General features: G+C 39.1%; 4 protein-coding genes across 5 annotated transcripts; 1 reads left to right on the top strand and 3 right to left on the bottom strand.

Moving 5' to 3' along the window:
• The first annotated feature begins 1,262 nt into the window (after positions 1-1,262).
• On the top strand, positions 1,263-8,969 carry LOC103509722 (biogenesis of lysosome-related organelles complex 1 subunit 5). Of its 2 annotated transcripts, XM_017444292.2 has the most exons (5): positions 1,263-1,457; positions 7,659-7,741; positions 7,953-7,982; positions 8,144-8,302; positions 8,703-8,969. In XM_017444292.2, exons 1-5 carry the CDS (start codon positions 1,427-1,429, stop codon positions 8,877-8,879), a joined length of 480 nt encoding a protein of 159 aa, XP_017299781.1. In that variant the 5' UTR covers positions 1,263-1,426; the 3' UTR covers positions 8,880-8,969. The 2 variants fall into 2 exon arrangements, with proteins under 2 accessions (XP_017299781.1, XP_008472572.1); XM_008474350.2 differs by lacking the exon at positions 7,953-7,982 and having other exon boundaries at positions 1,266-1,457; positions 8,114-8,302.
• An 861-nt stretch (positions 8,970-9,830) lies between these two features.
• On the bottom strand, positions 9,831-11,649 carry LOC113467680 (anionic trypsin-2-like). Its single transcript, XM_026824009.1, has 3 exons — positions 11,476-11,649; positions 11,173-11,212; positions 9,831-10,712 (listed from the first exon to the last, which is right to left on the bottom strand). The coding sequence occupies exons 1-3, from the start codon at positions 11,575-11,577 to the stop codon at positions 10,594-10,596; spliced, it is 261 nt and encodes an 86-aa protein (XP_026679810.1). The 5' UTR covers positions 11,578-11,649; the 3' UTR covers positions 9,831-10,593.
• A 208-nt stretch (positions 11,650-11,857) lies between these two features.
• LOC103509737 (acyl-CoA Delta(11) desaturase-like) lies at positions 11,858-14,078 on the bottom strand. The gene is made up of 3 exons (XM_008474362.1): positions 14,068-14,078; positions 12,625-12,810; positions 11,858-12,403 (listed from the first exon to the last, which is right to left on the bottom strand). Exons 1-3 carry the CDS (start codon positions 14,076-14,078, stop codon positions 11,980-11,982), a joined length of 621 nt encoding a protein of 206 aa, XP_008472584.1. The 3' UTR covers positions 11,858-11,979.
• A 471-nt stretch (positions 14,079-14,549) lies between these two features.
• Positions 14,550-24,678, bottom strand: LOC103509738 (acyl-CoA Delta(11) desaturase-like). The gene is made up of 4 exons (XM_017444293.2): positions 24,304-24,678; positions 23,469-23,674; positions 15,651-15,836; positions 14,550-15,429 (listed from the first exon to the last, which is right to left on the bottom strand). The coding sequence occupies exons 1-4, from the start codon at positions 24,394-24,396 to the stop codon at positions 15,006-15,008; spliced, it is 909 nt and encodes a 302-aa protein (XP_017299782.1). The 5' UTR covers positions 24,397-24,678; the 3' UTR covers positions 14,550-15,005.
• Positions 24,679-26,767: the final 2,089 nt, after the last annotated feature.

Raw genomic sequence — 26,767 nt, forward strand, 5'->3', positions numbered from 1 at the left:
ATGGTGGATTTTTTTTCCTCCATTTATTATACAGTCACATGTAGGTACTAAATTACCCTGGAAGTCAACACAAGTTGGGTCACAGTAAAGATCATGTTGTACTTCTCAGAAAATCAGAATGAAATTTATAGGTACCAGAAAATATCTATGGGTACCTTGAACTATCCTGTCTTCCTTGGAAACCTACCTGTAAATATTTTATTTATTTTTCGAGTAGGTCCTTAACTTAATTATAAAATAACTGACTAAATAATTTCTCAAGTGTCCATTGCCAGGCTAGTAAGCTTGGAGGGTAGCGCCTGCCTTGTAAGCGCTATGTCGCGGGTTCGATTTCCGCCCAGCGCGAACTTTATCTCGAACAGATTAGGCTTATTCTTGGAATGGTTGGTTTTATCCTTTTCTATCCTTCTTCCCTCTTTGATTTTGGAATGACATGACCTTCGTTGTTACAGCCCTCCATCAAAACTCTCTATTAAATGGATATTTTCTTACCTCTCCCACATACTTCTGCACCAGTTCTGAGCCGATCACTCGAATGAAACAAGCATCAGTTCTGTTGGCCACAGCCCTAGCACACAATGTCTTCCCTGTACCAGGTGGTCCAAACAGAAGGACACCTTTGGGGGGCTCGATTCCAAGGTTGACGAATTTTTCGGGCTGAAAATTGGAAAAAGGGTGAGAATGAAAATTTAATCAATTTCAAGATCAAATGAATTAGACAAACAGAAGAATCTGCATGAAGATTGAATGAAAAAAAAAAAAAAAAAAAAAAAAAAAAAAAGACAAACTGACTCAGTAGTCAAGTGGGAATGTGTCTTGCACTTCTGATGAGGGAGATACTATGGGATGGGCATGCTGCCACACAGACCATATGAGTCTAATGTAGCAGTGGTTTCATGGCTATAAATTAAAACGAAACACTCGTCTTTTCATTAGAATGATATAAGTTTGTAATGATGATGAAAAAAGAGAAAATGCCCCAAAATAATAAAGTATCCGCCAAAAGTCGAACGCGGTACCTAACGCGTTCGATTCCCGATTTTAAGCACGAGTTAATCAAGTGCTAGTCATTTGTACTCAACTTATTGCTATCATTTCCCCACTCTATTCTGATTTCAGTCAATCAAATCAATCGTCAGCTGATCGCCGTGGTTCAGTTCATTGTATCAGTCGGTGCTGGGTTTACATTTGGCTTCATTGGTGTCGAACTTATCGTCGGTGATTTGGACTTCGGCTTCCGTCTTCTCCTAGGAGTCAAGAAAAATCAAATTTTTGCTTAATTACCTAAGTATCTACCTACCTACCGAAAAGTGGCGACTGATAAGAGATAAGAGCTTTCCTCTTTAGGTACCTACCTAATACCTTCCGTTCTATCCAAATTCCAAAAACCGGATTGGCAAAGGAAAGCATGTAATACTTGGGATAAATGTCTGGCACCAGTGAAAACATTATCAAAGGTAAGAATCTTGGACAGAAGTCCCAAACTGTAGCTCAAATCAAAGGACCTTTTTAGCTATAGGGCTCTTAATTTCAAGGCAAATGAGTCCAAAAATCCCTAAATCACAAGCCGTAAATAATAGCTAAAGAGAAAATTTGTTCTTGTTTTATTTCTACTATTCAGGCAAGTGAGTGCCTAGTCTAACTAGCCTGTAATCTAGGTAACCACTCCCCAAGACCCTGCCCGAGAGGTGGACAAATCCAGGGGAGGTGGCAGAACCCATAGATCTAGTCTAGAAGGTAAAGCTTCATTGCTAATTTGACAGCAAAATGTTACCATTCGTGATTCTGCAACACTAGTTTTTGTGGGTATGTCAATGTTAACATACAAAAATTGTACCCACACTTGTGCATTTAATCTGACATGATTGGAGATAAGGATGAGGGATTAGTACCTACCTACTTTTGTGCACTCTGCTTTTTCTGCAGGATCTTCTTCCAACTTGACCTCACAACTTCTTGATAAATGTTAATATATCTTTGTTCACAGAGAGCAGTGCTGTTTGGTTCAGATTATTTGATCACAGACCTTTTCTTCAGGGAGAAATCAATTTCTTTGTTAAAGAATTTGAAGTAAGTGAGAAAAAAAATCTATTGATGAAAGAGTGTGTTCCAAATAGCAGTCTCTTAAAAATTGTTACCCAAAGCAATTACCCAAAGTGCGAAAGTGGAGTACCTAGTTTTAATAAGAATTTAATTCAATCAAGTAAATTTAATTCAAGACAAGAAAAAAACTTAGGTTGGTAGTTTTAATTTTACATTGTCTTTTGCTTTCAGGAGAAAAGAGGTGACAGAGAGGTAGAAAAACTGTTTGAGATTCTCGAGAAATCTACAGAGATAAAGGATTCCCAGGTGGACAAAGTGAAGCATAGTTCAGCAAATAATCTACCTGACTTGCAGCAAGTTCTAGACCAGAGTAATCAGCTCTGTGACCAGATTCTATTGGCTAGAAGTGCATATGATCCTGTGAGTTAATTGCCAAGTGTTTATCTAGGTTGGGGGATAGGTTGCTTTGAAAAATGTACTCTGAGTTGACTCTGGTCACAAAAAAAAAATACATAATTACCTACCTACAATGTTTCTATATATGTGCTTGTAACTCTGCTTGAATTGTGGACAGGACAGTCATTTCAATTTACCAGACCTAGTTTTTGATTCTAGCATTTTTACATGAGTAGGTACCAAGCATCCCTTAAGTTATTCTTGTTGGATACCTACCTAGACCATAACCTATTTTCTTTCATTCCAGGAAAAATCAGTAAAAGCAAAATGTGAATCCTTGGAAATTAGCAACAAACAATTTGAGGAGGATTTAGTGGCAAAGTACAAAGCAGTGGATGAGAGTTTTGCTGCACCGGTCTTAACCAAAAGTTTCGTGTCGCATATATCCTTGTCACATTTGACAGCTACATACCAAATTTCAAGTCTCTAGCTCTCAGCGTTCTCGAGATATTTTGTTTACAGACAGACAGACACACGGACCAATGACTGAAACTTTGGATTTAGGCTCTAGGGACTAAAACGTGTTTTGGCACTAAAAATTGACCATCGAAAATTTGACCCGATTTCCCGATTACATTACTTTCCTTCCTATAGGAAAAGGAAAGTAAAAAGTAAAAATATATATTAGGTACCTATCTCAAAATAAATTAGCCTCTCGTTACAAATACAATACAAAAGAAATCGGTAGTAACGAATTACTTAGTTAAATTTTCAAATAAATATGGCTAGTGAGGTAGGCCTCATGAGGTGTACAAAGTTCACAGGCTCATACCTGATAAAGGTTACTTATTAGGTTAATAATTTTGCATTTAGCATTTTTCAAAGTATTTTAAATGTGTGGTGAGGCTGGAATTGGCCTAGCACACTGCCATGTGCCTAGATATCACTTCACTTTATCAATTGCTTACTTACCTTTTTCATCAATTGCTTAGTTACCCTAATTGTTTACTTTATATTTTTTCCCCCCCAGGTTAAAATGAACAGTGCATTTAGATGCATTCAAAGCAAAAATCCATGCAAGCTAGCTTTCTCATTAAATGTGGCTAAGATTAATAGCAATATATTGTCCACAATTCCAGTAAGGTATGCTGGGCACAGTAAATGGCAAAATATACGACATATAAAAGCTGCAAAAGATCAGGAAAAAGCAACTCTTTTTACAAATTTATCCAAGAAACTGAAGTTAGCCGTAAAAGGTAAGCATTTTTTACAGAGGCAGAAGGTAAATACCTACTAATTCATTCTGGGATGGCTTAAATTCCAGTAACACATCAATATGTAGTATTGCCTAATTAAGTAAATGAAGCCCCATTTCTTAAGCTGAATGAAGCTCCATTTTTAAGTACCTACTTACCAGTAGCCTACTGCCAGAAAGTATAAAATACCTACTAATTTATTCTGGGATGGCTTAAATTCCAGTAACACATCAATGCAGTATTGCCTAATTAAGTAAATGAAGCCCCATTTCTTAAGCTGAATGGAGCTCCATTTTTAAGTACCTACTTACCAGTAGCCTACTGCTAGAGTAATGGAACTTTTCAGTCCTATGAGAGCAGTATAAATAAGCACTTTAGAAAACTTATCAAGACAATAAACATAAAAGATAAGTTATTGATGCCTCCCCTCGAAAACTTGACTTAGAAGAATCAATATGTTTAATCGAATATCGATCGGAAACGAACTTTTGAGAGGGGGAAAAGTCAAATTCTCTTTGATAACGATGATACAAAAACACCTGCTTGCAATAAGGGTTACAAAAAAGTATTTGTATTAAGTAAGTAAGTACTTTTATATACCACACTCACTTTTGCAATTCTCATAAGTACCTCGGTTTTAAGAACAGACACTACAATAAGTTCGAGTACATACTTGATTGATAAGCTCCAACATGGTTCGCTGCACCTCGTTATCACCACCTGCTCCATCATCGAACCTGGCACCTCCTATTGCGTCAATCTCATCAAAGATGAGAAATCTACAGAGATAAAGGATTCCCAGGTAGACAAAGTGAAGCATAGTTCAGCAAATAATCTACCTGACTTGCAGCAAGTTCTAGACCAGAGTAATCAGCTCTGTGACCAGATTCTATTGGCTAGAAGTGCATATGATCCTGTGAGTTAATTGCCAAGTGTTTATCTAGGTTGGGGGATAGGTTGCTTTGAAAAATGTACTCTGAGTTGACTCTGGTCACAAAAAAAAAATACATAATTACCTACCTACAATGTTTCTATATATGTGCTTGTAACTCTGCTTGAATTGTGGACAGGACAGTCATTTCAATTTACCAGACCTAGTTTTTGATTCTAGCATTTTTACATGAGTAGGTACCAAGCATCCCTTAAGTTATTCTTGTTGGAGAATAGTTCTCTCACCATACGCGCGCCCTGGAAGTCAACACAAGTTGGGTTAGAGTAGAGATCATGTTGTACTTCTCAGAAAGTCAGAATGAAATTAATAGGTAGGTACCTACCAGAAAATATCTATGGGTACCTTGAAATATCCTGTCTTCCTTGGAAACGTACCTGTAAATATTTTATTTATTTTTCGAGTACGTCGCCCTGGAAGTCAACACAAGTTGGGTTAGAGTAAAGATCATGTTGTACTTCTCAGAAAGTCAGAATGAAATTTATAGGTACCAGAAAATATCTATGGGTACCTTGAAATATCCTGTCTTCCTTGGAAACGTACCTGTAAATATTTTATTTATTTTTCGAGTAAGTCCTTAACTTAATTATAAAATAACTGACTAACTAATTTCTCAGGTGTCCATTGCCAGGCTAGTAAGCTTGGAGGGTAGCGTCTGCCTTGTAAGCGCTATGTCGCGGGTTCGATTTCCGCCCAGCGCGAAATTTATCTCGAACAGATTAGGCTCATTCTTGGAATGGTTGGTTTTATCCTTTTATATCCTTCTTCCCTCTTTGATTTTGGAATGACAAGACCTTCGTTGTTACAGCCCTCCATCAAAACTCACAATTAAAAGGATGTTTTCTTACCTCTCCCACATACTTCTGCACCAGTTCTGAGCCGATCACTCGAATGAAGCAAGCATCAGTTCTGTTGGCCACAGCCCCCTGCCTTGTAAGCACTATGTCGCGGGTTCGATTTCCGCCCAGTGCGAAATTTATATCGAACAGATTAGGCTCATTCTTGGAATGGTTGGTTTTATCCTTTTCTATCTTTCTTCACTCTTTGATTTTGGAATGACAAGACCTTCGTTGTTACAGCCCTCCATCAAAACTCTCAATTAAGTGGGTGTTTTCTTACCTCTCCCACATACTTCTGCACCAGTTCTGAGCCGATCACTCGAATGAAGCAAGCATCAGTTCTGTTGGCCACAGCCCCCCTCGCGATGTTTTTGTGTCCATTGAAGATATCAAGTGGCTTCACACTAATGTTGTTGAAGGTCTGGCTGATGTGTATCTACATGAGTTGATATCAGATGAGGACATTGTACTTCCAGAGCCAGAGGTTTTGCCTAGGAATCCTGAACTGGAGGCGAGGATACAAAGACTGAAAGTACAGCAGATGGAGAGGGAGTATAAAAACATGACCAAGAATGTGGACTCGGTACGAGGGGGGAAAAATCAAATTATCTTTGATAATGATGATACAAAAACACCTGCTTGCAATAAGGGTTACAAAAAAGTATGTATTAAGTAAGTAAGTACTCGTATATACCACACTCGCTTTTGCAATTCTCATAAGTACCTTGGTTTTAAGAACAGACACTACAATAAGTTCGAGTACATACCTGATTGATGAGCTCCAACATGGTTCGCTGCACCTCGTTATCACCACCTGCTCCATCATCGAACCTGGCACCTCCTATTGCGTCAATCTCATCAAAGAACCAAAAAAACTGCAAAAGACATCGAAAGTTTTAATTGGAATTCCTTCGAGCAGAGAGATAACACAGAGTGAAATTATGTTCCACGTCCCCAGAATAAATGTATAGGTTAAAGTTTTAGGCGTTCAAGTTGGTGTTTTCGTGAAAACGTGGGATAAATTGTTTTTAAGTTTTTTAACATTGTTTTCGTTGGGGCCTGAAATTTCCACGGTTATTGTCTTTGGGGGGGATGAAAAAACCTTTCCCCTTCCTTCTGTCACACTAATTTTAGCTATCTCATCTACAGCCTGAACCCTTCTTTGTTGCTGCATTCCTCGCGATGTTTTTGTGTCCATTGAAGATATCAAGTGGCTTCACACTAATGTTGTCGAAGGTCTGGCTGATGTGTATCTACATGAGTTGATATCAGATGAGGACATTGTACTTCCAGAGCCAGAGGTTCTGCCTAGGAATCCCGAACTGGAGGCGAGGATACAAAGACTGAAAGTACAGCAGATGGAGAGGGAGTATAAAAACATGACCAAGAATGTGGACTCGGTACGAGTGAATCATCCTGAGGATACGATTAGTTATCAGAGTGAGTATTGGCGCATCGACTCAGTAGTCAAGTGGGAATGTGTCTTGCACATCTGATGAGGGAGATACTATGGGATGGGCATGCTACCACACAGACCATATGAGTCTAATGTAGCAGTCGTTTCATGGCTATAAAATAAAATGAAACACTCATCTTTTAATTAGAATGATATACGTTGGTAATGATGATGAGAAAAGAGAAAATGGCCCAAAATAATAAAGTATCCGCCAAAAGTACGCGTTCGATTCCCGATTTTAAGCACGAGTTAAACCAACACTATAGGGCTCTAATTTCAAGGCAAATGAGTCCAATAATCCCTAAATCACAAGCCATAAATAATAGCTAAAGAGGAAATCTGTTCTTGTTTTATTTCTACTATTCAGGCAAGTGAGTGCCTAGTCTAACTAGCCTGTAATCTAGGTAACCACTCCCCAAGACCCTGCCCGAGAGGTGGACAAATCCAGGGGAGGTGGCAGAACTCGTAGATTTAGAAGGTAAAGCTTGATTGCTAATTTGACAGCAAAATGTTACCATTTGTGATTCAGCAACAACAGTTTTTGTATGTCAATGTTAAAATACAAAAATTGTACCCACACTGTGCATTTAATCTGACATAATTGGAGATAAGGATGAGGGATTAGTACCTACTTTTGTGCACTCTGCTTTTTCTGCAGGATCTTCTTCCAACTTGACCTCACAACTTCTTAATAACTGTCAATATATCTTTGTTCACAGAGTGCAGTGCTGTTTGGTTCAGATTATTTGATCACAGACCTTTTCTTCAGGGAGAAATCAATTTCTTTGTTAAAGAATTTGAAGTAAGTGAGAAAAAAAAATCTATTGATGAAAGAGTGTGTTCCAAATAGCAGTCTCTTAAAAATTGTTACCTATAGCAATTACCCAAATTGCAAAAGTGGAGTACCTAGGTACCTAGTTTAATAAGAATTTAATTCAATCAAGTAAATTTAATTCAAGAAGAGAAAAAACTTAGGTAGGTAGTTTTAATTTTACATTGTCTTTTGCTTTCAGGAGAAAAGAGGTGACAGAGAGGTAGAAAAACTGTTTGTGCAAAAGTGGAGTACCTAGGTACCTAGTTTTAATAAGAATTTAATTCAATCAAGTAAATTTAATTCAAGACGAGAAAAAACTTAGGTAGGTAGTTTTAATTTTACATTGTCTTTTGCTTTCAGGAGAAAAGAGGTGACAGAGAGGTAGAAAAACTGTTTGAGATTCTCGAGAAATCTACAGAGATAAAGGATTCCCAGGTGGACAAAGTGAAGCATAGTTCAGCAAATAATCTACCTGACTTGCAGCAAGTTCTAGACCAGAGTAATCATCTCTGTGATCAGGTTCTATTGGCTAGAAGTGCATATGATCCTGTGAGTTAATTGCCAAGTGTTTATCTAGGTTGGGGGATAGGTTGCTTTGAAAAATGTACTTAGACCAGAGCAATCAGCTCTGTGATCAGGTTCTATTGGCTAGAAGTGCATATGATCCTGTGAGTTAATCGCCAAGTGTTTATCTAGGTTGGGGGATAGGTTGCTTTGAAAAATGTACTCTGAGTTGACTCTGGTCACAAAAAAATTACATAATTACCTACCTACAATGTTTCTATTTATATGCTTGTAACTCTGCTGGAATTGTGGACAGGACAGTCATTTCAATTAACCAGACCTAGTTTTTGATTCTAGCATTTTTACATGAGTAGGTACCAAGCATCCCTTAAGTTATACTTGTTGGATACCTACCTAGACCATAACCTATTTTCTTTCATTCCAGGAAAAATCAGTGAAAGCAAAATGTGAATCCTTGGAAATTAGCAACAAACAATTTGAGGAGGATTTAGTGGCAAAGTACAAAGCAGTGGATGAGAGTTTTGCTGAAAAAGAAAGACTGTTGAAAGAATATTATCAACAACTTTCTGACAAGTTACACCAGTCTTTGAATATTCCATAGGTTAGACATATTCTGAACCCATTAAAGTTTCTTTAGAGGAAAATCACACTTTTGAAAACCATCCGTTAACATTCCAATTGAACAAGGAAAGCGGGATTTAAGTTTGTCCAGGGCCAGGAATTTGGCTTCTCTCTGGAATTTGGAATTTATTTTATTTATTTTTTTTAAGCAAGATAGCCGCTGAGCCGCGAAAAAGATTGTAAATTTAAAGGTGTATCCACACACAGGTGACGGTCATCGATCGATGTGAATCGACGGCCGGTCGATTATGTTTGGACACACCTTAAGAATTATCTCTACATTCTCTCCCTGAATAAATTTCCTCGTCTTCTAGGCCTTTTTTCCCCAACTGTCCTTCCAACCCACACAACAGGGAGGCCTCTGGGTCAAATCCATCCCTGGGCCTCTGATTCAAACCCAACATGAAGTACACATGAGACTATAGACTTCCAGTTTAGTTTCCAAAGAATCACTCACTGCGCTCAAATGTATAATCTACCAAGTGATGGCTACTTGTATACTTACAACAAGGAGGGCAAGAGTAGTCGTATGGGCCATTTGGCTCCTTGCTGAAACCGTACTCTGCATCTGCAACATAGATTCATCTCTTTAACCCGTCGATCGCCATCGTCGACTATGTTTGCACACAGCTTTTCAGCTCCTTCTATCAAACCTCTTTCCCCTGAAAAAAGATAGCCTTTTATCATTAATATTGATGACATAACATGACTTTTATTTCAGAGTCAAATGGTTGGATTCTGGATCAGCTTTGTCCAAATTTGATGTCAAAGGTCAGATCTACACCAAGCCTCCACCAGACATGGAAAATCCTGTAAGAAACTGGCTGATGATTTGGTGCCTCCGACCCCACCCCCGGGAACAGAGGGTGGGGTGTCTGGAGCCAAAGGGAAGGCGCATCAGGATTAACACATACCCCTGGATGGGACCCGTGCTTCAAGGTATGCGTAGGGAATTGGGTGGGATGTTGGGTTTAGATTCCCGGATCCAGCGGATTTTTCGCTTTCTTTTCACGTTTGCTTTCATTTTTTCTCTGTCGAACCCTTAACAAATATGATAAAATGACCCTTGAGTGGGATTTACCAAGAGGCAAAATAAACGGATGTTTTTTTAATCAAATTTGCATAAAATTCAATATCTCGGACGGGATTCGAACCCGCGCCCACCGACACGATTTTATAGCCCATAGAAAACGGGTTGTGAGCTTGCCTTATAGGTAGTTTTTAGCTTTCTATCTTTCTAAGCTTTGGCTTTTCCCATGTTCTTTCCCATAGATTTGTCTTTTAAGGGGAGAAAATTATCCCTTCCTTTATTCCTTTAGAAGTGTAGAAGGACCTACTTTGTAATCAACCGTAGATTTTCGATGCATTTATCAGAAGAATATAAAAAGTACTTTTTAGTGTGTACTTTTTCATTTGAAGTTTAAATAAAACCAAAAATACATTTCTATTATATTTTTAAGAAATATCCCTATTTTGTACAGGGTAATAAATTGTTTATTTTAATTAAAGTTTGAGAAAAACCAAAAATAATTTTATTTCATAATTTCATTAAATTATTTTTACTTAGTTTATACATTCTCAATAAATTTTATTTACATAATATCTAGTTTGGTGAACAGTAAACATATCGGACATTGATGTTTGACATTTTATCACCAGAAATTCTACTCTAAAATGACCCAGTGATTCCAGTATCAAAAACAGAAGCAGGCATCTCTCGTGTTGTTCTGAATCCATTCCATGTAATGATTGACCCGAGTGTAGACTCCTGGACTGTTGGGTCTGGCACATCCTATACCCCATGATACAACCCCTGCAGAACGGAAGAGAAATTATGAAATGGCTTACTGTGGTGTAATGGAAATCACTTACTTATATTGTGTGTGTATCATAGTGCAATAGTCCTAAACTAAAATGGACGCGGCACACAAGGGATCAGAAAGAGACCGCCTTAACAATATTGTGTGTGTATCATAGTGCAATAGTCCTAAACTAAAATGGACGCGGCACACAAGGGATCAGAAAGAGACCGCCTTAACAAAATAATCTTTCTTCGTTTAATTTTAATCTCTTTCGTTTTTCTCATATAAAGAATCAAGTTTTTTTTTTTACTTTCTATTTCTTACCTGCTATCAGAAATCTACCGTCCAAATCTTCCATAAGCAACGCTCCACCGCTATCACCCTGTAAACGAATTTTAATCTCTTTTGTTTTTCTCATACAAAGAATCAAGTTTTTTACTTTCTATTTCTTACCTGCTATCAGAAATCTACCGTCCAAATCTTCCATAAGCAACGCTCCACCGCTATCACCCTGTAAACAAATCAATTCTTAATTAAACTTAATTTTCATAATCACTTTAATCGGAATTATTCTCATTAACAGCAAAATATTTTATTCTAATCGTGCTTTTAATTTACATAATAGGTCCGAACCGATCTGTAAAGTAAGAATGATACCGATATACCATAAAATAAGAATGCCCGAACCGATTAGGCATTTGATTAGGCTCGGGTCTTGAATTAATTTGACCTTTTTTTTTACTAGAAATGCGTTTCCTATCCAGCCGAACTTACTTGGCAGGAATCCTTGCCCCCCTCCACATATCCCGCACACATCATATTCCCCGTGAGCTTGGGTTCAAATCCCGGAAATTGTCGACACTCCTGATTACTCATGACTGGTACCTGGGTTGCCCTCAGGTCAGACGCGATTTGTCCACTCTCCTCCACTCTTCCCCATCCTACCACTGTGCCTGTACGCTGAGTGAATTTTTCACCTGAAATAAAGTTATATTAAACGAGTTGTAAGGTACTAATAGAGCTACACCGAAAGTAGATCGAGCCCAAAATCTAATTAACAAATTATTTTGAGTGTTAAGTAAACTCGATTATCGATTAGGTATCAAATTTAATAAAAATCTGACAAGCCGTTCACGAGGTATGAAAAAAAAACGAGGGTTCCAGTAATGGTCGATTTGCTAGCTACGAATTCTTCATATTTAAGATTATCCTATTCAATTTTACCCTCAGTCACTTTGGTTAGCAGTCGAGGACATCATCGAACCAGCAACCTTCCGTCTAATCGACCAGCTTGTAAATCCCCTCGATAACCTTCATATGCTTCTCATGTTCATCATCCTTCTTGAGGAACATCGGGTTATTGTTGTCTTCATTGAATATAGTCTCCGCCTCACTCTTCAGCTTAATATAATCCTCATCCTCAATTGCATACTCATTATTGTTGTCATCCACTTTGGAGTAAACTCTGTGCGATCCATCACCACGCTTCGTGGCGCGATACTTGACCATGGCGGGGGAAGCAGCTTTCAGTCCCCAAGCCCAGCCCCGCTCGGCGCAGAAATCTATGACTAGGGTGGTGATGTTGAAGTGTTGCCCCATCTCAGCCGCTCGGTAGTCCCATGGGAATGAGTGGTGGTAGTTATGCCACCCCTCGCCTGCACCAATGAAGGAGACGAACCAGTTTTCGGTCGGGAGGATTTCCCTGTGGAAAAAACGGACAATGCGTTACAAATTAATGCAATTTTAAGTACCCTCTTACGTAACTAATTAGGTCTTGAGAGAGTACGGATTTCGGGAAAGTTGTTTCTGGGCGCCCAAAGGGTTATACCCCAATGCTTCCAACACTGTCAGATATTTACCTTTCCTATCTCACAGGCACGGAAGTAGTAGTAAATCTATTGAAAAATAAATGAATAAACTTACTTGGAAAACGGCCGGTATCCATAAATATGAGCTAGACTATTGACGTTCCAAGTGCCGTTTAGAACGGTCACGAGTCTGGTGACGAAACAAATAAGGAACGAAATCCAGAGGCCTTCATTCCAGAAGTAGTAGGGGACCAGAGTGGGAATACCAATGGAGAAAATGGTAAACCATGTCTTATAGTATCTGAAAACATAGGAAAATTATTTTGTAATTGAGCAGCAAAATTAGTCGAACCGTTTAAAAGTTTTCATGGAATAAAAGTCCTACCAATGTAACATCTGCAATTATAGGACATATACCATATACCTACTTATTGGAATCGGTTCAAATTTTCAAAATCGGGAAATGGAAAATAAGCTACCTATCGAAAAGGACATTGAAGCAAGGTATATGATGTATTCTCTTACTTTCTACTTATATGCATTTAGTTTCTTCTTAAATTCATTCAGTTCTCAACTAGGTACATACTTAGATCCAGTCAGTAGGTAAATAGGTAACTGTACTTGTAGATAGATACATATGTATGTATCTACTTATGTAGGTACCTGTTCTTGATTGATCTCAAGCCAAATTCAATTATCTCGAATTCCCCAAGTGTTGAAAATAATTGAACTTTGGGCTCCTGCGGTCTCCCCGGTGTTGTTTTTGTGGACTCCGCCCCTGGTTGAGGACTTGGAATGCCAGAGAGGTCGGAAGAAGGGGAGAGAGGAGAGGGGAGTGTCCACATAACGGGATTTAAGTTTGTCCAGGGCCAGGAATTTGGCTTCTCTCTGGAATTTGGAATTTATTTATTTTTTTTTTTTAAGCAAGATAGCCGCTGAGCCGCGAAAAAGATTGTAAATTTAAAGGTGTATCCACACTCCACACACAGGTGACGGTCATCGATCGATGTGAATCGACGACCGGTCGATTATGTTTGGACACACCTTAAGAATTATCTCTACATTCTCTCCCTGAATAAATTTCCTCGTCTTCTAGGCCTTTTTTCCCAGCCAAAAAAACTGCAAAAGACATCGAAAGTTTTAATTGGAATTCATTAGAGCAGAGAGATAACACAGAGTGAAATTATGTTCCACGTCCCCAGAATAAATATATAGGTTAAAGTTTTAGGCGTTCAAGTTGGTGTTTTCGTGAAAACGTGGGATAAATTGTTTTTAAGTTTTTTAACATTGTTTTTGTTGGGGCCTGAAATTTCCACGGTTATTGTCTTTGGGGGGATGAAAAAACCTTTCCCCTTCCTTCTGTCACACTAATTTTAGCTATCTCATCTACAGCCTGAACCCTTCTTTGTTGCTGCATTTGCTGGGTAATCATTCTGTGTACCAGAACGAGCCAACAAAGGCCCTAAAACTCCGAAAAATGAAAGACAAATCGACTTACCTCGGGTGATCCCTGCGAAATTCCAATCAAAATCAAAACCAGGGTCAAACTTTGACTCACTCGTGATCCATATTGAACCATGATACCTGCCAATATTAGACCTACCAGTAAAATCACATCAGTTCTCACATCTATCTACATTACAACTGGGATAATTTTAGAACTCCCAGCCCTGAAGGCTCCAGGGATAACCCTGATCATAGTGGTATTGGCAAAGAAATAGAAAGTGTTAGGTTGTAAGGTTACACAAATGTAAGGTTGTACGCCTAACTGGTTAATTACACAATATGTCCTGAGATTTCCGGATTGCGAAGAAATAGATTTACGAGACCGGAATTCGAGACCTAGATTTTGTAAACAAAGAAACACAAGTATAGTTAGGTCTTTTTCGAAACAAACAGATACAAAAAATAGGTATTTTTTTTATTTACATTTTTTTACAATCAACCAATCAGGTAAGTTTGGTAATAATATTACCATAAATTATAACAAAATCAAATTCAGTCATTTACATTTTTTTACAATCAACCAATCAGGTAAGTTTGGTAATAATATTACCATAAATTATAACAAAATCAAATTCAGTCCATTGGGTATGCTAAAGAAAACTCAAAATGCTTAAGCGATTGCAAACGTCTTTCACAATCACAGTACCTACCTAGGAAACTAAGAATCAGAGGAGGAAATAGGAAAAGATAAATAAGAATAAGCTAGCCATCATAGACTTTAGTTTACGTTCATTTAGTAACGTCAAGCCTGATTATGACCCGAATCACAAAATAAAATCTTTTGAACGTACATACCCAACACTATAACAGTCAGTAGGGCAAATACCAAATCAGGCTCTAACTGAGAATTTCTCAAAAGGAAAACGAGGGTTCCAGTAATGGTCGATTTGCTAGCTACGAATTCTTCATATTTAAGATTATCCTATTCAATTTTACCCTCAGTCACTTTGGTTAGCAGTCGAGGACATCATCGAACCAGCAACCTTCCGTCTAATCGACCAGCTTGTAAATCCCCTCGATAACCTTCATATGCTTCTCATGTTCATCATCCTTCTTGAGGAACATCGGGTTATTGTTGTCTTCATTGAATATAGTCTCCGCCTCACTCTTCAGCTTAATATAATCCTCATCCTCAATTGCATACTCATTATTGTTGTCATCCACTTTGGAGTAAACTCTGTGCGATCCATCACCACGCTTCGTGGCGCGATACTTGACCATGGCGGGGGAAGCAGCTTTCAGTCCCCAAGCCCAGCCCCGCTCGGCGCAGAAATCTATGACTAGGGTGGTGATGTTGAAGTGTTGCCCCATCTCAGCCGCTCGGTAGTCCCATGGGAATGAGTGGTGGTAGTTATGCCACCCCTCGCCTGCACCAATGAAGGAGACGAACCAGTTTTCGGTCGGGAGGATTTCCCTGTGGAAAAAACGGACAATGCGTTACAAATTAATGCAATTTTAAGTACCCTCTTACGTAACTAATTAGGTCTTGAGAGAGTACGGATTTCGGGAAAGTTGTTTCTGGGCGCCCAAAGGGTTATACCCCAATGCTTCCAACACTGTCAGATATTTACCTTTCCTATCTCACAGGCACGGAAGTAGTAGTAAATCTATTGAAAAATAAATGAATAAACTTACTTGGAAAACGGCCGGTATCCATAAATATGAGCTAGACTATTGACGTTCCAAGTGCCGTTTAGAACGGTCACGAGTCTGGTGACGAAACAAATAAGGAACGAAATCCAGAGGCCTTCATTCCAGAAGTAGTAGGGGACCAGAGTGGGAATACCAATGGAGAAAATGGTAAACCATGTCTTATAGTATCTGAAAACATAGGAAAATTATTTTGTAATTGAGCAGCAAAATTAGTCGAACCGTTTAAAAGTTTTCATGGAATAAAAGTCCTACCAATGTAACATCTGCAATTATAGGACATATACCATATACCTACTTATTGGAATCGGTTCAAATTTTCAAAATCGGGAAATGGAAAATAAGCTACCTATCGAAAAGGACATTGAAGCAAGGTATATGATGTATTCTCTTACTTTCTACTTATATGCATTTAGTTTCTTCTTAAATTCATTCAGTTCTCAACTAGGTACATACTTAGATCCAGTCAGTAGGTAAATAGGTAACTGTACTTGTAGATAGATACATATGTATGTATCTACTTATGTAGGTACCTGTTCTTGATTGATCTCAAGCCAAATTCAATTATCTCGAATTCCCCAAGTGTTGAAAATACCTTTTTCCTTCCCATACCCCTTCTGACTCTCGCCTCCCCCTCCCACTCCTAACGTTGTCAAAGTTTTCAATTTAGAAAACCCCCCTCCCCCCCTCGGCCCAAGTGGCTCATAAAAAATCACAAAGTGTGTCTGTCCTATATTTTCCCCTATTCGGAAAAACAGAGTCGAGGAAAAGGAAAATGGAAAAGCAGAATGCACTGACCCATCCAGAGCTCATTGTCTTTATGGCCGGCACAAATAATCAAATACACAACATATACAGTAGAATTTATATAGGGAAAGCTACCAATTTCTTGCTACATTTAGTTTCTTATGTTGAACTTTCCACTAATCACGAATTGTGCTCCGCATTGTCTACACACGCTCAGAATATTGTAGAGTAGTAAAGTAAGTGGATTGAATTACAGATCGCAGATCGTTTTCCTAAAAGCTCAGCTGACTGTAGGTTCGTCTTAGAACAAAGGTTCCTGAGGGCCACCAAATAAGGCTAACGGAAGCAACTTGTGGAGGATTGAATTGCAGATCGCAGATCATTTTCCTAAAAGCTCAGCTGACTGTAGGTTCGTCTTAGAACAAAGGTTCCTGAGGGCCACCAAATAAGGCTAACGGAAGCAACTTGTGTTTCAGTTGTAGATCAGCGGACAAAGGGGAAAATCGTTGATTTAAAACTTAGAAATCACTTTATTTAATTAACTATTGGAGTTGGAGGGTACTTCATCAGTAAGCTCTTGTCCTTTATTGATTATTTATTATTCATTCTTCGTGAAAATAATGACATGTATACTTTTTACGTATGTATCTTGTTTGGTTCCCAATATTTCAGCAAGTCCTATATCACTAACCAAGAAGTGGCAGGTAGCAGGTACTCTATATTCCTATGACCACCAACCTACCTATCCTCTGTGCATCCTCAGAGATCCCCGGTACTTCATCAGTAAGCTCTTGTCCTTTATTGATTATTTATTATTCGTTCTTCGTGAAAATAATGACATGTATACTTTTTACGTATGTATCTTGTTTGGTTCCCAATATTTCAGCAAGTCCTATGTCACTAACCAAGAAGTGGCAGGTAGCAGGTACTCTATATTCCTATGACCACCAACCTACCTATCCTCTGTGCATCCTCAGAGATCCCCTCCTCCCATTGCTGATTTTTCTTTCAATTCCGTTTTCATTGCTTCGTAAAAAAAAAAAAAAATCTACAGTTTGGTACTTAATTTTTTATGCTTTCTTTTCGAATCAAATTCAAGTTCTCAGAATTAAACAGAAGGAAAGAAAAGTAAAAAAAAGTGCTGACCTGGATGAACGCAAAAATTGTGCTCCTCATTCGGTTGTTTCGTTTTTTATGTAAAAAAAAGAGGAGGAAGAAGAAGTAGAGTAAGAGGAGGAGGAGGAAGAAGAAGGAGAAGAAGAAGGAGGAGGAGAAGAAGAAGAAAAAGGAAAAGAAGAAGAAGAAGAAGAAGAGGAAGAAGAAGAAAATCCGATAAAAAGCGGCGGGGTTATTCAAGCTTTGGAAAGCGAATTAAAGAAGAGCTCATCTCGTGTTTTATGGAAAGGGTTGTGATTGTGAACAAGGGTGTGAAAGGATTGGGAATTTATCGTTTTCGCTGTTCTTCAGTTGGACGTCCCCAGAGTACTGAGGTGTTAAGACCACTGTAGTCTGTATCCTTATGTAACCAAGTGACCAATCCCTATCTCCTATAATGCTATACCTATGTATACTTCTGGACATACTCTCATTTAGTGGACCGTAATAAAATATCATTTAGCATGTCCCGCAATCCCTCATAGTGTGCTTATTAAATGTCCCATCTTTGCTCCTCGTTCCCATTCGCTCCTAGCATAAATACAGCGACATCATTAGAACTAATATGAAATCGTCTCTTTAGTGAAGCGTGCTACCAGGGTATGTGTGTTTCATATAACTCATAATCTGTACTATGGATCTAGCTACTGTGTGTAAGTGCAAACTTGGGCGGAGCGCTCCCTTGCTCCTTAAGGTAGAAACAGACTACCATCACGTCACGTCACTTGATTGCTACCTTTAATGCTAGTGGTTCAAAGTGAACCTAAGAATTCACTCGGAAAAAGCGCTCCTAATACGGATCCCTCAAAGGGCCAATGGGCAATGGGTCCAAAATCTGGTGATCAAATTTTCTTTGTCAGTTGATGTGTGCTGAACTGTGTGCCAAATTTTTTAGAGATCGCACCAACCAACTAACCCAACCCAATTCTTCGAAAGATAGTAAAACAGAAAAACTAAAAAAAAAAAAAAAAAAAAACATCCTTAGGCCAAAACCACCAACCCCCCCCAAAAACAAACAGAAAAACTAAAAAAAAAAAAAAAAAAAATGTCTACATAAAACTTGAAACTCCCTTCCTTTGTTCGAAAATGATCTCAAAATAATAGGCATGATCTCACGCGAATCAAAATTAGTGGAGATGCCTGGTGAACCAAAACGCAACCCCACTGTATAATCTGTAGGTATATGAGGTACCTTCGCGGGATTTGTTATTATTTCTCGTATAAATAAAAGGTTGAATGAATAATTTCGTTTTAATTGCTTTTTTCCATATTCATAAATAATGTTTTAATGTATCCGCATGTCCATCAGAGGACTGAGAAGAGAGAGAGAGAGAGAGAGAGAGAGAGAGAGAGAGAGAGAGAAAAGCGTTGTCCACAATGAAAATTGAGGTGTAGTTTTCCATCAGAAATGTAGTTTTTAGCTAATCCATATTCATAAATAATGTTTTAATGTATCCGCATGTCCATCAGAGGACTGAGAAGAGAGAGAGAGAGAGAGAGAGAGAAAAGCGTTGTCCACAATGAAAATTGAGGTGTAGTTTTCCATCAGAAATGTAGTTTTTAGCTAAATCCCCTTTTGAGGTGATTTTATTAGGAATGGAAAACTACACCTCAAAGAATGAATCTGTATAGGTACCCACCTACCAGACCTCTCCCTTACACCCTTACAGAAATATTCGGTTATACGGTATGAAAGTACAGGCCAATTTTCGTTATACCTAAGGTTTTAAGTTTTAACTTGGGCAGGTAAAAAAAAACACTTTAGGACTCATACAAATAAAAGAACTATTTAGGTAATAAAAGAGAAATCACTGACTTACTCCACAAAAGCGTCGCAAATTTAACTTCTCCGGTGAACATCAAATAATATCCATACAGTGTGGCTAAGTGAAGAACGGCGAATCCTATTAGATTAAACCACACTATATCCCATTTGTAGCTCTTCTGATTGCCTGGCTTGAATTGAGTCAGCTCACTCTTTGGGTCGTCCTTATTATCCTTATGGACTCGGGTTTGGAGCTCGTGTCACATCGGTCATATTCGCCAAACGTCGCTTTGATCAGGAACCACAGGCGTCTGTGAAATAAATTTTAGGTTACTTGTGGGGCTTTGCAAGTTGAAGGAGGGACTGTTAAGTTGGACGTGACTGGATGCTGCAACAGGCAACGTGATTCAAGCCACATTGCCTTTTTTGATGTTCAAAAACTAATTCTGAACTGAAATCACTGCGGTAAAAGTCCCTTTATAGATACATATGTTACAACTAACAAAACATTGATTCCTACCGATTTCTTGTTATTCATTAGTGAGTCATTAGAATAAATTCAATGGAACTAGCTTGGAAATCTCACCCTTTAACGCAATGGGCCGCGGTGAGCACGTATCTGTCATTGATGAGGGTTCCTCCACAATAGAATCGGTTGAAATCACTGACTTACTCCACAAAAACGTCGCAAATTTAACTTCTCCAGTGAACATCAAATAATATCCATACAGTGTGGCTAAGTGAAGAACGGCGAATCCTATTAGATTGAACCACACTATATCCCATTTGTAGCTCTTCTGATTGCCTGGCTTGAATTGAGTCAGCTCACTCTTTGGGTCGTCCTTATTATCCTTATTAGTGGAAGCAGTGATGGCGGTCATTTTGAACAGGATACCTACCGAGAAATAGAGGTAACTGATAAAGAAAAATATTATTTTACCTATCACCTAAATATTTTCAAGAGAAGTAGTGATGTGACAACTGATAAAGTAAACCTAACTGATAAAGAAAAATATTATTTTATCTATCACCTAAATATTTTCAAGAGAAGTAGAGGTAACTGATAAAGAAAAATATTATTTTACCTATCACCTAAATATTTTCAAGAGAAGTAGTGATGTGACAACTGATAAAATAAAAGTAGTAGGTATTTTATTACCTTAAAAAAGACTCACCTGTCCCAGTAAAGGGACTTTTTCTACAGTAGAAAAAAACCGTTGGTTTGATCCAGAAACACAGAAACTCGAGATCTTGTACTGTATGTCACTAGAGTGGCCAAATTGGGGCTTTGGATTCCTCCACAACCGTTTAAAAAATCGGAGAAGGGCCAAAATTTAATTCACAAGTAAGATAGTTAAGGTACCTACAAACATGGTAAGATAGTAATGTACATGGATAGATACATACCTGATTTTCTTTCACAATAACTTGATCCTTCGAGGCACAGAACTAATCAAAAATTTTCACACATGAAATTTTCAAATTCACACGCACAAATGCAAGAACGATTATCTAAAGCGCACTCCAACTACTATGCAGAATAGCCCAGAACCCCTATTTATAACCTTATTTCCTCCAGAGGTTTCGTTCGGTTGCGCTACACAGGATGTTGACTAAGGTCTTGGGTCTGCATTGGTTGACCTTTTTGATTCTGAATATTCCAGAAGGATTATTGAGTGATCGCGAACGCAAACAAGGAAACTTATATTATAAGAACGAGATCCATTCACAGTTCATAGTTCACACACTGATCGCTCTATCTCTAGAACCATCAAGCCTGAATATGACCCGAATCACAAAATAAAATCTTTTGAACGTACATACCCAACACTATAACAGTCAGTAGGGCAAATACCAAATCAGGCTCTAATGTTTTTCAGTTAGAAGTGCCGGAGGATGCCGAACGGTAGTATTTTCCAATCTTACATAAGATACCTCAACGATTTTTGGTACTTTATGTGAAAGCTAGCCCTCTAACTGCTAAGGCGACATTGGAATTTCCTGCATTGTTCTGGAATTTCAACCAGTACCTCACGAGGCTGAGTGCACCCCGAAAAATTTCAATAGTTACTTACCTATTTGTTCATACCGTGAGTCTTCCCTTTCGAACACCATGGGTCCTCCACTGTCACCCTGGAAAATGAATTATGATACTACCTACTAATCCAGGTGCTAATAATTCCAAGTCCTTACCTGTCCTGCTATGGTAGATGTCACTAGCAGGACTGTCATAAAGAATCCCATAAATAACCCCAAAATTTAATGATCAATTTTTGTGTTGGAATTTATTCCTAAAATATCAAAATCGGACAACCCGTACAAGAGTTGTGGTCAAATAATAAACATAGACTAACAGACATAAGTACTAAAGGGGGGAAAATATGGAGACAAAACCTAAATCTCACTTCGCTCAATCCGAAATATTACCTAGCTGAGGGAGGCACACTGGAGAGACCGTGGGTTTGAACTCCAGTGGCGCATCCAATTTGAGGAGCGCAATATCGTGATCGTGACTCTTAGCCCCCTGTGCGTTATACTTGGGATGCGTCAATACTTTGACCACGCGCCGGGTCTCGATCTGCGTTTCGTAGACTGTGGCGCGGTTATGTTCCGAGATGACCGCGATGAGATCTTTGTGACGCTTCGAACTCCTGGAGGGGAGAGAAAATGGGAAATAGAGTGGAGTACATAATGTTCCTTGACAACTGTTTGATAACTGTTCGGATATGGCTGCATAACCTTCGTATGGGTTCCAGTCGATCTGAATCTACTGTAACACTGATGTCTAAAAAGTATGCTGTATCGTTTTGGCAACCAATCCTTTTGGCAGTCCGTCAATAAATTGTATTGATTGTTTCTCTCTTGTGGACGCACCTTCAAAGAAAGAAAGGTTGAAATAAGAACATAAAAGTTGACTCACCTCACACAATGGGCTGCCGTTAGCACATATCGATCTGAAATGAGAGTTCCTCCGCAGAAGAATTTGCCCGCCTGTTCTAGGGCAACTACCCAGGGGTATTCGTTTACCTCTGTAGTCCAACCTCCTACTATGCGGTCCATACGATTTGGCACTCCGCACCCTGCAATTTTAAGATCCGGAAACATTATAAACGGAAAGATATAAACGAAAGAAAAAGAAGACAAGGGGTAAAAGAAGCTGCTAGCAGCTATCTGAAACACGAATCTTAGCTTAACTCAGGTGAAGATATTCCAAGAAGCATGAATTGCCGTGCTGACCTGGATGAACGCAAAAATTGTGCTCCTCATTCGGTTGTTTCGTTTTTTATGTAAAAAAAAGAGGAGGAAGAAGAAGAAGTAGAGTAAGAGGAGGAGGAGGAAGAAGAAGAAGGAGGAGGAGAAGAAGAAGAAAAAGGAAAAGAAGAAGAAGAAGAAGAAGAAAATCCGATAAAAAGCGGCGGGGTTATTCAAGCTTTGGAAAGCGAATATTAAAGAAGAGCTCATCTCGTGTTTTATGGAAAGGGTTGTGATTGTGAACAAGGGTGTGAAAGGATTGGGAATTTATCGTTTTCGCTCCTAACCAATTTCTTGTTCTTGGACATCGAAGATGTTAACCGAATTCTTGAACCTTGTTCACAATAAGTCTGGTACTGACTGTTTCTTTGCATTTAAATGCCTATTCCACTGGATAAGATTACTAGATTTTCAAATCTTAAATGGAGTCATCTCCGCGCCGTCACCATACGAAAAATTGAAAAGAAATGTAACTACAGCTAAAACAGTTTAATTCGATCTCGCAAATACGTGGTAAATCTCGTGAGGCTAAAAATCTCATCTAATGGAACTGCAGCCCTTATGGGCTGCACACAGCATGTAAAAACAAGAAGAAGATGGTTGTTCAATAGATGAGTGGTACTGATGGTACTCAATTGTGCTAATCTGTTAATGGCATTAACTCAATGCATTTTAAACTTTAAAGATGAATAAATTCTCAACTTACTTCTTCTGCAGCATAATGAGGGGGTCGGCATTCAAATCTGACATATCCACTAGTTTGCCTCCTCTTATCACATCGGTTGTTCAATAGATGAGTGGTACTGATGGTACTCAATTGTGCTAATCTGTTAATGGCATTAACTCAATGCATTTTAAACTTTAAAGATGAATTCTCAACTTACTTCTTCTGCAGCATAATGAGGGGGTCGGCATTCAAATCTGACATATCCACTAGTTTGCCTCCTCTTATCACATCCGGGTGTTTCCTCACCATAAGCCATCCAATGTGAGAGAAGAAGAAGCCGCGTGAAGCATTGTGCGGGTCCGCGTCTGTGTCGCTGTACTTGTGATGTTGACGATGATCCCGCACCCACACCCAGAGACAATTCTGAGGAAGCAAACGGAAAAGTTTATCTGCAGCGGAAGCCGATTCATGAAGATGAGAAACCTGCTGAATTGGTTCTAGTACAGTGGAACCTCGATATAACGAAGTCCAAGGGAAATGCCCAAAATTTCGTTAAATCGAGGTTTTCGTAATACCTATTTTTCGTTATATCGAGGTTAAAATCGTAACGATTTCATTATATCGCGGTTCCACTGTAGTAAAGTCCCGTTCCCACTTGTCGTGAGTCTTATTTATTTATTATTATTATTATTATTTTTTTAATATCCTGTAGGTAATGTAATAATGTAGTGTCATACGCACGACACGATTTTTTTCCGAGCGACTAGTGGGAACTGGCCCTAAAGATACACAGGCGTGCTTACTAGCACTTGTGCTGGTGCAGTGCCTCATGCTCAGCACTCAGATACAAGGCCTATCAGTTCTCGAAATCAACTGAACGAAACTAGCTTTTGAAGTTGAAGTCCGTTTATGGCAAATTGGAATCGTCTTCGCTTGGTAAGGGCAATTCTTAGCTTTTGGACTGGACTATAGAAGCGTTCATGTCAATGAATTCAGTAAATGTACCTACCTACTACCTACTAATCCAGGTGCTAATAATTCCAAGTCCTTACCTGTCCTGCTATGGTAGATGTCACTAGCAGGACTGTCCTGAGTGCAAAGTTGGCCTTGAATGTTTTGTGGGTGAATAGTCTATGTGCTCCCATTGTAGTGGCTATAACACTGACATAGGCCACGAAAAACACTGTGGAAATAGGAATAAAATTTGTTAATTTAGCTTTTAGGTGATGTATGAGCGTGAAAACACCTGAAAATCTTGGTAAGAAGAAATGATGTAGACTTGAGGTTTTCACCGTAGTGTCCTGAGTCCTCTATTGGAGGGAGCATTCATTAATTGGACACGGAAAGTATGGTAAGTACACACATTTCTCACTCACGAATCGACTGTGAAAACAAGTTAACTGAGGTAAGTCTCCAGAAAGGCAAAGAGGCCTTTGTTTCTACACTCGCATCCTAGTTGTCAAAAGTTCAAATTGCTCCCCCCCCCCCCTCCCCCTCCTTCCTCTTTGGCCCTTGGGGGAAAACTTTCGTCTATTGCTTTTATGGCTGCTAATTCTAATTGAAATGTTTCCATTTCATTTGATCACGAGGGTAAACTTGGCTCGTTTTCCCGTTACAAACAGATTAGATAGCCGTATAGAGATGAAAAGGAGAAGGGAGAATAGAAGCGAGAGAAGAGCAGAGAGTAAGAGTTTAAAACGGTAAGGTGCCTAAACACGAGTTCAAATGAACTGAGGCCAATCCAAAAACGTGTGTGCCGAAATCTGTATTGGATGCAGTCCATTCTCCGGCCCAAAAATGGTGATGGTCGCATCATCTCAGGCTAAAACCATAGTGGAGCGGAAAGCAGAGCGCATAGAGTATCGAGCCGGTAAGGGAAGTGAGACTTCAAACCGCATAAAACTGAGAGCAAAAAGCACTGCTCTTTGCTCTTCTGTGCACTCTGTTATTTTAAACGCGAATGTGTGTGAAGTTAGCAAATCCAAGTGCAAATCGTCTGTAATTCGGAATTTATCTATGAACTGGTGGACTTGTGTGTGTAAAACGAATTGGAGCCAAATGCACTCATCGTGTATAGTGGCCCTATAACGTTAAAGTTTCCAGTCCTAGGGCTAACCGTGTACAGGAGGGGTTTGGGCTTTTGTGAAGAGCATTCAGTAGGAAACGTGTACATGCCGTAGGACTTCAGAGAGCCATGGTACTAAATGAGCTGTAAATACCATGAACCTCGCCCTAAGCTATAGGGAGCTCGAGCGAAGTAAGCTAACAAGTTTTAGGCGATTTTACCAATGGTTTGTCGGTTGTCCGTTTTATCCGCAATTTCTTTGTGTCTTTTTGGCCTCGTAAAGGCTCTTTCCTTGAGAGAGTTCTGTAGTAGAATCCTATCTCTTCGATTGCCCTTGGTTTGGTGATTTTTTTTTTTTTTTTCAAGAGCCTCGGAGGGCCTTATTTCTTGGCCTTTGTGTTTAGAACGTCAAGGAGGGGTCGGAGTTCTTCAGTGAGATGAAAAGGAGAAGGTTTAAAGCGTTAAGGTGCCTAAACACGAGTTCAAATGTTCAGATGAACTGAGGCCAATCAAAAACGTGTGTGGCGAAATCTACAAAGGACGCTCTTGCACGTGCAATCCAGAGTCCACGGAATGGACTTACCTACCGTGTGTAGCGAATCTCCAGTCTAAAAACAGTGATGGTCGCTTCATCTTAGGCTAAAAGCACAGTGGCAGTGGAGCGGAAAGCATAGTACGTAGAGTATCAAGCAGGTAGGGAGAATAAGTGATGATACATGGAAGCGACGACTTCAAACCGCATAGAACTCTCTCATGAGCAAAGAGCATAGAGAAAAAATCTCTATGCTCTTTGCTCTCCGCTCCACTATTTCTTACTTTAAACGCAAATCGTCAATTTGGAATTTAACTATGGACTGGTGGATTTTTTGAGTGTGGACACCATTGTCTTGAAACCGTTTGGACTGGGGAAAATAGACTGCCATCGTGTGTAGTGACCCTAAAACGTTAAAGTTTCCAGTCCTAGGGCTAACCGTGTACAGGAGGGGTTTGGGCTTTGTGAAGAGCATTCAGTAGGAAACGTGTACATGCCGTAGGACTTCAGAGAGCCGTGGTACTAAATGAGCTGTAAATACCATGAACCTCGCCCTAAGCTATAGGGAGCTCGAACGAAGTAAGCTAACAAGTTTTAGGCGATTTTACAAATGGTTTGTCGGTTGTCCGTTTTATCCGCAATTTCTCTTCTTTGTGTCTTTTTGGCCTCGTAAAGGCTCTTTCCTTAAGAGAGTTCTGTAGTAAAATCCTATCTCTTCGATTGCCTTTGGTTTGGTGATTTTTTTTTTTTTTTTTTCAAGAGCCTCGGAGGGCCTTATTTCTTGGCCTTTGTGTTTAGAACGTCAAGGAGGGGTCGGAGTTCTTCAGTAGGTGGGTACCTAATGAGGTTCTTTGATCATTCAAAATTCTGCTAGTTTTCTCTTCTCTTCTTTTTCGTCCCAAGTTGCTTCAACTATACA

Source organism: Diaphorina citri, unplaced genomic scaffold (assembly GCF_000475195.1).
Source record: "Diaphorina citri unplaced genomic scaffold, Diaci psyllid genome assembly version 1.1 scaffold523, whole genome shotgun sequence".
NCBI classification, from domain to species: Eukaryota; Metazoa; Arthropoda; class Insecta; order Hemiptera; family Psyllidae; genus Diaphorina; species Diaphorina citri.